General features: G+C 45.7%; 1 protein-coding gene across 2 annotated transcripts in view; it reads left to right on the top strand.

Moving 5' to 3' along the window:
- Positions 1–12,024, top strand: part of HIPK1 (homeodomain interacting protein kinase 1) — a 33,191-nt gene that overhangs the window by 1,831 nt on the left and 19,336 nt on the right. For both annotated transcript variants that reach the window (XM_074936388.1, XM_074936387.1), the window contains exons 2-3: positions 2,140–3,217; positions 10,547–10,670. In XM_074936388.1, coding sequence (XP_074792489.1) covers positions 2,142–3,217; positions 10,547–10,670 — 1,200 coding nt within the window. In that variant the 5' untranslated portion in view covers positions 2,140–2,141. The remainder of the gene's footprint in view (positions 1–2,139; positions 3,218–10,546; positions 10,671–12,024) is intronic.

Below are 12,024 nucleotides of genomic sequence, written 5' to 3'. Positions count from 1 at the left end.
AGATTACTGTTCAAATCCCTTCCTACCAGGGGAATTGAACCAGAAGTGCCTATGAGATGAGCATCCAAACCACTAGGCTAGAGAGGGTGCCTTGTTTTTGCCAAATTAATATTTAATGAAAGTGGTACAGAGTTCTAGATTAGCACCTAAGTGAAATTCAGGAAAGGAGACTGGTTTTTGAAAAGACTGTGCCCATCATTCAAAGAAAATGACAATTTAGAGTAAGTCTTCCAGCTGCATCTTAGGGTTGCTGGTCTGGTCTGGGTCAGTAATGATTGGAAAGCATTACCATCTGGAATGAGTTGGTGATCCTGGTCCTGATCCTAGAAGACAGGGACTGGTCGTAAGACACCTCTCATAGATATGTCATTCATAGAATATCAGGGTTGGAAGGGACCTCAGGAGGTCATCTAGTCCAACCCCCTGCTCAAAGCAGGACCAATCCCCAATTTTTGCCCCAGATCCCAAATGGCCCCCTCAAGGATTGAACTCACAACCCTGGGTTTAGCAGGCCAATGCTCAAACCACTAAACTATCCCTCCCCCACATTCATTCTATGTCAAGTAGGATTTTATTTTCTTTAAGTAGTAAGGTGGATTTACTCATCTCTTGCTACTGGTGATTGTTCCATGGTAGCAGGCAAACCTAGCTAATAGTTTGCACGCCTACTTGATTGTTTCTGTTAAATAGATTGCACCAGCACCTGAAATGCAAGTATAGACAAAATACCTTCCCCAGAACGGTTACATTGTTGTCTGTCTAGGTCATTATACTGACAGTGTTACCTTTCAGATTTCTGGGGAATCTTCTATAGAATATTGTATTGTCATCCCCAAGCGACTCAGATTCAGTTATGAATTGCAGACTTTGTATCTATTTCCCCCCACTGTAATGTAGACCAATACTGAGAATTTGTGGTTAGGTTCTGACAGTAGAGAGACAAGGTGGATGATGTTCTGACTTGTCAGGCAATAAAATGAGTGGCTTATTAGGCAGCTCTGAAGACCCAAACTTAGTATTTTCCTTGGAATGCAAAGAAAGGAGATTTGGCTTGTGTCTCTGCACAAAGCCTAACAACAGAGGATTTGAGAAAGGAGTGTTTTAGCTTTTTTCAGTTGTCAACCCTCCAGTAATGTAGAACAGAGGGAATCTGCATTTTGGGCGTAATGTGACATACAGGGTTTCCCATTTGCTAAGCACTGACTTTTCAGTTTGTAAACTGGATAGTCTCCCCATTCCCTGTCTATGGGTGAGTGGATGCACTCTTCTCAGGAATTGGTAAACAGCTGCTGTATTGTTGCCCTTCCTTATTTCCCCAGTCATCCTGCGCTGTGATTCTCTTTGGAGCTGATCCTGGAGAGCGCTGAGTGCCCCGTTTCCAACTGAAGTTAGTGGGGATTGATGGTGCGGTGCTCTTGAAGGATGGCACCCTTTGACTAGCCCTAGGGCTCTTATGTATGTTTGTTTAAATGCTCTTTAAACCTTCTGAGGCAAATAAACCAAACTGATAGTTTGAGGGCCTTCATTTCTACTGGTGTTTGGTTACATTGTGGCACCTCAGGGTGTGGAGATACAGATAAGTCTGTATTACAAACATGTCAAGTTCCTGGCCAGCTTCATACACCAGACCTGCAAGAGTGCTCTCATTTGCAATCTTCTTTCCTTGTTTGTTTTAGATTTCCCCCCCATCCTATCTTAATGCTGTTCTGAAACCTGTGGGGAAAGTGTGGTTAAATACACAAGAGTAAGCTGAATTAGCTCTGCAGTTTCCCCTCCTCCCAGCCCTTAGTCCTCTCTTTCAATAGGATCCCCTTAACCTCGGGCAAGGCAAGAGAGAAGCTGGTGCTTTTCTGCATTGCCCACAGCAAGGTTAGTGTCGGTGCTTGGCAGGTGAGGCTGGTAAATGTTCGCTCCTGTCCCCAGGAAGGCCTGGGTGGCAGCTGTGGGAGCAACTATTAAAAAAGAAACCTTGTTGCCTTCCATGCTGACATGGGTCATGTGGTGAAGGGTCTCCAGCTCAATAGGGTGCGTAGAAAAACTAATATGGTCTTGGTTTGCTGTGCAAGCTGAGGATTTCCTTAATTCTTGACCTGCTATTATGCGGCCATTGCTAATCAGATCTTTCTCTTCTCATTTCAGGTATGGCCTCACAGCTGCAGGTGTTCTCCCCTCCGTCAGTATCGTCGAGTGCCTTCTGCAGTGCCAAGAAACTGAAAGTGGAGCCCTCTGGCTGGGATGTTTCAGGACAGAGCAGTAGTGACAAGTATTATACCCGGAGCAAAACCCTCCCAGCTGCTCAAGGGCAAGCAAGCTCCTCTCGCCAGGTAGCGAATTTCAGCATCCCTGCTTACGATCAGAACCTCCTACTCCCTGCTCCTTCGGTTGAGCATATTGTGGTTACAGCTGCAGACAGTACAGGCAGCGGTGCAACAGCGTCCTTCCAGAACAGCCAGACCTTCACACACAGGAGTAACGTTTCTTTACTGGAACCATACCAGAAATGTGGATTGAAAAGGAAAAGTGAGGAGGTCGACAGCAACGGTAGCGTGCAGATAATTGAGGAACATCCACCTCTCATGCTGCAAAACAGACCTGCGGTGGGTGCTGCGGCCACTACCACCACTGTAACCACTAAAAGCAGCAGCGCCAGTGGTGAAGGGGATTACCAGCTGGTCCAGCATGAGATCCTGTGCTCCATGACAAACAGCTATGAGGTCTTGGAGTTTCTGGGCCGAGGGACGTTTGGGCAGGTGGCAAAGTGCTGGAAACGCAGCACAAAGGAGATTGTAGCTATCAAAATCCTAAAGAACCATCCCTCCTATGCTAGACAAGGCCAGATAGAAGTGAGCATCCTCTCTCGCTTGAGCAGCGAGAACGCTGACGAGTATAACTTTGTTCGCTCTTATGAGTGCTTTCAGCACAAGAACCACACATGCCTTGTGTTTGAGATGCTAGAACAGAACTTATACGACTTCTTAAAACAAAACAAGTTCAGCCCACTGCCCCTAAAATACATCCGGCCAATTCTGCAGCAGGTGGCCACTGCCTTGATGAAGCTAAAGAGCCTGGGTCTGATACATGCTGATTTGAAACCAGAAAACATCATGTTGGTGGATCCCATCCGCCAGCCCTACAGAGTGAAGGTCATAGATTTTGGCTCAGCCAGCCATGTATCTAAAGCGGTGTGCTCCACTTACTTGCAGTCGCGCTATTACAGGTAAGGATTTATGCCTGAGGCAATCTCTGTACCCTTGCATCTGTAAAGTAGACTGGCACTGGAGGGGTGTCACTTAATGGGAGCAGATGAGCCCCACATCCTCAATCAGTATGCAAGAACCAGATCAGGGAGGACAAACCTCATCTCTTGGAAGGATTGAATTATTGTCCAGAGGGCAAGGTGTAAATTTAGGAGTCCACTCAGGCCAGAGCAGTGCATCCGCTGATAGCAGTGGGAAACTTACACAAAGATAAGGGTCAGAACGACCTTCATGCAGTACATAAACTTGTAGCCATTACCATTTATGGCCAGTACTTTAGTCACAGTCACTCAGTAGGAAAACAAGTTCCATTTTATATGTATTTTTACATCTTCCCTTTATTTCTTTTCCTTCCCTGTCCTCCTCATTTCTCTACCTTTACCCTCTGTCACCCTCCGTATCTCCTTCCTGGCAGGAATTCCCACTGCCCCCTGCACACCCTGTATGCTGTGCTCCCACCTCTTTCCTGTCTCATCTGCTAAAATGATTCATGAAATGGTAATGCTGACATGTAGTGTGGTCAGGTTTAGTGCTAACACAGAAATAAATGGAGCTCAGCTGTTGTTTCAGGGTGTCTGCAGACCCAGGAAGACTGTGTTGCATCAGTTAATCTCCCAAAAGGGAACTAAGCTTTTCTTTGCAACTATGAAGTCTAGAAACTTTTCAGCTGAAAGTGAAGGGTTCACTGATCAGCTCAGGTTAGGTAGGAACCTCTGTAGCAGAATGTTCAGACTTTGACTAAACAGTTATTTTGGAAGTGCCATTTTGGAGAGCTGCTCCTTTAATAAAATGACCATAAGAGGCTATTGCAGGAGGCTGTATGCCTCTGCCAGCATTAATACAGAGATGCTGACTTGACCTGTGAGGTGGATGTTTAATCGAAGGCTGTATGGGCACCAGGGTTTGAAAAATATACCTGGCACCTCTGCTAGCCTGAGGGCTAAGTCTACTAGTCATAATGAAAATGACTTTCCCACCTGCCAAGCCACACATTTCATCAAGAGAGTAGTTAGGAGAGGAAATTCATATGCAGGTGACCAGAGCTGCTACTTTGGCAGTGTGACCTCTCCTTTCCTCCTCACTCCACATGCCTGCAGCAAATTGCAACTAGCACATTCTGTGCATGTGAAATGGAGAATTAGCTGCTGCAGGGCACTACCGGTAGATGCAGCAGAAGACTTGAATTGTCTCCCCTTTCTGTAAAATGTCTCTTGACAAATTTAAAATGAATCCATCAACTTTTTATTTAGCCATAACAATTTAAATATGTCAGAAGTTCACAGCTTGTCTAAGGCTTGTCAGTTACCTGTTGTCCAGTCACTCCCTGTATCTAGCATTGTAAGTGAACTCCATTGCACTGAAATAAGCCCTGTGTTTAATCATCCTTTGAAGGAAAGTGGGTTTGCAGACAGATAAGGAGATCTAATAGCGCTTTTTACAAAGGATTTCAGTGAGCCAGCTCTCTGCTCCCCCACTTTATCCCCCTTGGGGAAGGTAGAAGCAGCTGTAGCCGATACCCCGGGTCCCTACTCGCCAGTCCAGAATTACCATTACTCATTAAGCCCCGGTAGGCATCTTTGCCTGTATAGATAGAGCAGGCTGTACCTTTCCCTTCCAGTTCTTCCTGAAGGAAGGCCTCGTGCTCAGCTCTGTCTTCCTTCCCAGTTCATGGTGACTTTTCAATGTAAGTTACAGTACATTTTAAAGTGACCTCTTTTGCCAGGAACCTTTTATTTGCCCATTTATTAAAGTAAGGTTTCACAAAGGTCCTTCTGTTCCTACATGTCTAGAGTTATGCTCAATGGAGCGCTATTTTTTCTCATGGTCCTACAGCTACCCACTCAGTGGCTTGAAACAAAACAGTGTAACTACTCTGTGATCCTTCTCGCCTGAGAGAACTACCAAATAAATATCAAGACATCATCCCCTGGCGTGGAGGGAGCATGGGGCAAGAAGTGTCTCAAGGGGCCTCTGGAAAGGAAGCTGCTTGCCCTACTATGCATATCATACTAAACTAAAAGCCACTTCCATCTCCCCCCGAAGGTGGGGTGACTGACCTTGCTGGAGAGAGGAGTATTCAAATGCTGTCTAAGACTAGGCCTGCTTCACTGGAGTTGGGAAGAATCAGGCAATGTGGAAATCTATTTAATGTGGTGTGAAATTTACATCAATTTGAGGCTAAATAAAATCCGCCTTCTAGGTGTAGAAACTAGTTTCTCTTGGGGAGAGTTGTGTTGTTTCTGGCTTAATTTCACATTGAAAAGAGCTTTCGAGATGAGGCTTGAGGCTCCAGCATTGTTTGTTTTAAAACAGCCACTGAAGTAAAACATGAATTAGTCTCTGTCCTATCACAAACTAATTGTTTCCTGTCCTGTCTTCACTTTGTATTGGTCTTATGTCAGTGTCTTGGCCACTCACTCAGCTAAAACTTTCAAATTTGGATACCTGAAGTGAGGCTGCTACAGGGACTTAAAGCAGTGGCTTTTTCCAGAAGTGCTGAGCACTCAGACATCCCCTAACTTTAATGGGATGTATGGGGGCTTGGCTCTTCTGGGGAAAAAAGCAGTTTTGAAAGTCTATGTCTGCATTTAGGAGCCAACACTTTGACTCCTAGCCAACTGCTGTAGTGAGTGTAGCGTGGGCTTTAATTGTACAGTAACAGAATGGAAGATTTCAGAGTAGCAGCCGTGTTAGTCTGTATTCGCAAAAAGAACAGGAGTACTTGTGGCACCTTAGAGACTCACAAATTTATTTGAGCATAAGCTTTCGTGAGCTACAGCTCACTTCATCCGATGCATTCAGTGGAAAATACAGTGGGGAGATTTTATATACACAGAGAACATGAAACAATGGGTGTTACCATATACACTGTGAGGAGAGTGATCACTTAAGGTGAGCTATTACCAGCGGGGGGGGACCTTTTTGTAGTGATAATCAAGGTGGGCCATTTCCAGATGCTGTACTGTTCTGTGTCTAATTCTGTCACCCACTTGGATCTAAATTGTGGTGAGGGGGGTGGGCTGAATTGTCCCTCCAGTACTCATGGCTCTGAACTGCATGAATTTTTTCACAACAGGAGAAGCATAGTTTCATAATAATGTGCTTCTTGTCATTGAATCTGGACTGGTTAAATCCACCCAGTGGGGTTTTGTGGGGGAGAGGGAGTCCACAATAGGTGCACTGTGGTGATTTTTTGCACCATTCACTGTGGTATCAAGCACTGGCAGCAGTTGGAGAGAGGCTAGCACCCTTGGGTTGCTGTTCCAGAACAGGATATGGCCATGGGAGGTGAAATGTGAGCAAGGGAAACAACCTCTGGATTCTGTTATGCCTCATTGCATTCCTGGCTCATGGACAGCTTGCCTAGTTGGATGACGCTGCTGGAGCCATATTTCCAGCAGAGATTTGATGTGGACTTTGTCAGGCCAGGATTTAAAATGCACAGAATGTGCAATTGCTTTCCCTACCCTGGCTGTGAGGTACCTGCTCCTAGGCAGAGGTGTGCTTGGGCTGGCTCATGCTCCGCTTTGGTGTTACTGTTAGCTCTGCAGTGCTGGTCAGACTGAGGCAAATCCTGACGGAAGGGGGCATACGAATGTCGGGCCACACACAACATTTTCCGATGTCATTGATGCCTAGTAGGGGAGTCACATTATCCGCAGATGCGTCAGACATGTTCACAGTGACCAACTCCAGGAGAAGGGACAGCTCTTTCCAGTTCTATGCATCCTATTGCCTATAACAGCTAGTGTGGTGAGTATGGGCCATTGCTACCTCGAGAGAGCGGGGGAGGGTGTTTATACTACTATCCTCATTGGCAAGAGAAGACTCTCCTTACAGAGGCAGTCGTTTGGTGGAAATACAGGGCAACCGCAGTAGTGAGGAAGATTCAGTAGTCTCATCCCACCTGTTCAGCGATGCAGATGTGCTTAGGCCTGTCTTGTAACCTACCACTACTGTACTGTATGTTGATCAGAGGAGCCTCCGTTGTGCAGTACCATCTGTTCCTTAGCTCTACATTGGGCCCTGCCCGGCCCTGGCCCTGGCCCTGGCTGGCCTGGGGAGCAGTAGTGCATACCACCAGAAGTCTGACTTTCTCCACCTCTTAAACTAACTCGGCTCCTACTTGACTTTGTGGCATCGCTATTGCAATGGCATGAGCCGGAGATTAACACTTGCTCTCTGCAAGTAAGAGGGACATGATCAAGGGGAGGTGCCCTCTCCACAAACACCACTCCTTTTGAAACATTCTGGTAGTAGTGGAAGAATCTGAGTTTTGTGGTAACCTTCCCTGAGGCTGGCTGGGGGTACTTGCTGGCCCTGGAAATCAGAATGTAACAATCTGCTACTCAGAGGAGGAATTCTGTCAGTTGTCATTTTCTACCTCATAAAGAGTTTCCAAGAGTGCAGATTAATAATTTAATCCTAGAGAGATCAGGTGGGTGGTGCCTTTGGATCAATTTCTGTTAGTGAAAGAGACAAGCTTTTGAGCTACATGGACTCTTCTTCAGGTCTGAAGAAGTTAGTCCAATAAAATATATTACCTCACCCACCTTGTCTCTAATATCCTGGAACCAGTGTGGCTATAACACTGCAAATTTAATCCTAGACAGTCCAGCTGTAAAGGAGACATCTGGCTGCTGTTCTGTTTCAACACCACTTTCAGTGGTCACTAATAATAGTACTGCTAACTGCTGTCATTAGCAACCCCATTCTAAAAGCAGATGTGAAGGAGGCTGATGGCTGTTGCATACCAGCTGTGTCTTGAGCCAATATGAAAACTGAGGCCTCATGAGAAGGTAATCTGTTTAGAGTATAAACTGCTCAGGGCTAGGAGCGTCTTTGACACTGCAAGACTGTCCCTGGATGCGCACACAGGACAAAGGAATAATTCCACTTCCACTATCCATAGCCATTTACAGTCCGTTCCATCTGAGTCAGGCCATACGTGTTCATGCAGGTTTGAACAAGATTGCACTGTGGTCTCTTCTACCCCAGGCCACTTCCATTGTGTCCTGTGAGCGGTTAGATCTGTTAAACTCCCATGGACTTGGCTGGGCGTTCCACACAGGAACAGGCCACAGACTTAGGTCCTGCCTGCTAATTGGCAACACCTGCTGAGCAAGGATGCCTTGACATGTTGGAATAATGGCACCTGGAGTTGGGAATCCTGATTAAATGACTAAGCAGGACGAGTTAACAGGTGTATCCAGCTCTTCAGCAGTATCCTTTTGGGCTGGTAAACAAACCGACTTGTCTCAGTACAGTTCTTTCATATTCGTGTACTGATTTTCTGGCTAAACATTTTCATTCCATTTTGGACATGTTTGCATAATGTTACATATGTTTGCAGGTAATAAATCCCTCTCAGACCTAGCTGAGAAAGTGATCTCTCTCTCTCTCTCTCTCTCTCTCTCTCTCTCTCTCTCTCTCTCTCTCTCTCTCTCTCTCTCTCTCTCTCTCTCTCTCTCTCTCTCTCTCTCTCTCTCTCTCTCTCTCTCGGATAGTGCGGGGGACTAAAATGAAGCAGCATAGTAACACTGAATGGGAGCAATTCCTGACAGATATCCCTGGCTCACTGTATTACTCTGATAGTCGGAATAAAAGCCTAATTGCCACAGTTTGATTTCTAGGGGGCTGGGCTAATTAAAAGGGTTCACCTGCGTAAGAGAACTGCTTGTATTAAAGCAGCAGCTACTGAATCAGTGCGACTGCCCCGCCACTAGAGTGCAGCAGGGAGGTTGGGGGGAACAGTTAGCTGAGCTAACATGTCAGGTGGCACTTGCCTCATTCCCCGATGACTTGCATGTCAGCTGTGAGAAGTGCATTGACTTTGGTAGATGTACGGCATCCGTGTTACAGTTACCTGGGAATCGTTCCTTACCATGCACAGCCAGGTGAATGGTCAGATGGAAAAGGGGATTAAGATGGGCTTTTCGGTGTCCTGCTGCCGAATGCCATGTGACGGAGAGATCTTATTCCTGATACCAGTACAGAGTCCAAAACTGTAAAGCAAGATAACCAGTTTCAGAGCTGCTTTAACTGGGATGATTATGCAATATATTTCTTTCTTGATGTGTGTTTGCCACATGAGAAATTACACACAAGTGTTAGGATCTACTGCCCGAGACTTGCCCAGAAAGCAGCATAGACCAGTGTTTGGGATGTTTCTCTCCTCCCCCCACATTGGGGTCACAATGGAATTGGTTATTCCTAGGAAAACGGAAGTTCCAGTGTTTCCTGTACTTTCTGGAGTGAATTCCTGTACCTGCTCCCATAAGCCCTTGTATTTACACTATATGTAAATACAAGTCTAGAATTCAACCTATGAGCAGGCAGAACTGCAGGTGTTTGTTTCACAGCTGTGTGTGTGAGGTAAAGGGATAGCTGTGCTAAAAGATAGTCTCCTGCAACATTTCTGTCCAGATGGGTTATGCAGAAAAAATCCTCTCCAGGGTTTGAGATTTAAAAGCAGCACATTGTTTTGTTCATAATCTCTCTGAGAGAGGCTGGGCAGGGGTCTTTATGCTTGGTGAGGTTGTGTTGCCCCAAATCCCATAAAATAATGTGGCAAAACACTGACCATCACAATGTCTGGCTATGTTCTCTTCATCCACCTTAAGCCTGAGATGTCCCAAATAAACCCTATATAAACACTAAGCAGTGTAAACAAAGTGGCACTCTTCTCTCTGCAAAGTGCCCTGGCTTGGGTCTGCAGACCACTCTCTTTTTCCAGGTGAACGCAGCCAAAGTCCTTGTAAACCTTCTGAACCTATCTAGACTCCTCTGCTGCTGATTAGCTGAGCTGAGGGAGTATCACCCGATAGGATTTACCCGCACAATGCCAGGCTGCTGTCTGACATGCCTGTGGGGACATGCTAGGGGTGGGTTGTGTGATGGCTAGGGGTCACCCCAAGCTCTGTATGCCCTGTCATGTGACTAAATCAGCTAGCAACATACTTGCCATTTACAGGGGGGCAGTAATATAGGGTATTTTGCATTGGTATGAAATGTCTCTGGACTGTTGAGTCCTTTCCTCTTGGGCTAGAAGACTGCACTGTTGTTTTACTGTGGCTGAAAAGCAAAAATAATCAGTGCTCCTAAATGAGGATGACACAGACACTATTAGGCTAGCGAGAAATGCTGCACCTTTATGGGCAGCCACTTTTAACGTTACAGGGAAGTATCTCTGGGGAGCTCTGCTGTGCTGTACAAGGTGCTTGAATAATATGTAAATAGGCACCATTTGCTTTCTGTGCCAGGCTGAACGTTTTAATCTTGTTTTGCAGAGCTCCTGAAATCATCCTGGGTTTACCATTCTGTGAAGCTATTGACATGTGGTCCCTAGGCTGTGTGATAGCTGAGCTGTTCCTGGGTTGGCCTCTGTACCCAGGAGCTTCAGAATACGATCAGGTAAGAGCATATCGTGCGTACGGGGTGGTGCTTGTACAATCAGAAGGAGCTTTTTTTTTTTAATAAACCCTGTGAAACTGAAGTACTCATTCAAATTCTGCTCTGATTTGGTCTTCAACTCCTTTCTTGCTTTGATCCAATTCTCTTTCTATCTGTGATAACTGAGGCTGCTTCCCATTTGTGCCCTGCCTCCCACTTTGCCTTTGAATAGAGAACACAGAGGTCCTGTGTGTGTCTGACTACTGTTTAATATACAACTTGCAGTTCCCTTTCTGGCACAACTGAAATGCAGTGTCTCAGTCCTGGCTGTGCACAGCACTCTGCAGTTCAAGAGGGACAAATTAGCTACGGGAGTAGTGGTCCCAGGGTGGCCTGCCATGCATTTCCTGTCATGTTAATTCCTACAGAAGCTCTGATCTCTAACACAGAGCATGTCCCAAATGCAGTCTCTGCAGCCTGTGAAGTACAGTGTGCGTATGTGGAGGTGTCTCTTGAATGGCTGGGCCTTGCAGTCTACAGGTAGCAGTATTACCTGGCTGTTAGCCTGTCCGTAAAAGGGCAACAAACCTAAATAGAACAATGCTTTTCCAAGTACAGCTTTTCCATCACGTGGTTTGTTTTTGTGGTATTACCATTTAACAGTGTCTGGTATATTTTTCTGTACGTGAAAAGACCCTCTCAAATTAGCTTGTAGTGTCTCTTCATCACCGTAAATTTCCAGAGGAAATGCCGTGGTACATTAGTGAGCAGGCTGAGTTAGAAATAACTAAAGTATGGCATGGTGGTTTCCTTCTACGGTAAGGTTCATGTACTTCTGCGAATCTTATCTCAGTGCGTACGTGGGTGGGGACGAAGGTCGGGTTCTCATTGCTTAGTATAGAGTTTTGTAATCCTCCAGAAACTTGGGGTAGCCTGTACTCTGACTTCATGTGGTTGAGTTTGATGTCTGTAGTGAAGATGTTTGTTTTTACCTGAACTGCAGCAGTAAATGCAGGCCCAGTCAGGATTTGGAGGAGGCATCTCTGGAAATGAGCACCTGGCTTGGCCTTGTTAAGCAACCTTGGCCTTGCAGGAGGCAATCTGCTGTACAATAATGAGGCCATTGTAACTAATTTGGACTCCAGCTTTTATTGCTCAGCATCTAGTGGATGATGTTTGTTGGAAGTTATTTCTTAATTGTACTACTGAAAATTTTGTTGCTTAAGTATGAAGAATATAAACACTGGTCAGTTTGAACCCAGATTGCTAGAAATGAAAAGCTAAGCCACAAATTCATCTTAGCTCACAAGCAACACAAATTTAGTAACCTGTCTAGTGCCCTGTGAATGTTCAGCTGCTCAGGAAGCACCTAATA

This window comes from Natator depressus, chromosome 21 (genome assembly GCF_965152275.1).
Source record: "Natator depressus isolate rNatDep1 chromosome 21, rNatDep2.hap1, whole genome shotgun sequence".
Lineage (NCBI taxonomy): Eukaryota > Metazoa > Chordata > Testudines > Cheloniidae > Natator > Natator depressus.
Note: the sequence above shows the minus strand (reverse complement) of the source record. Positions and strands in the feature narration are given on the sequence as shown.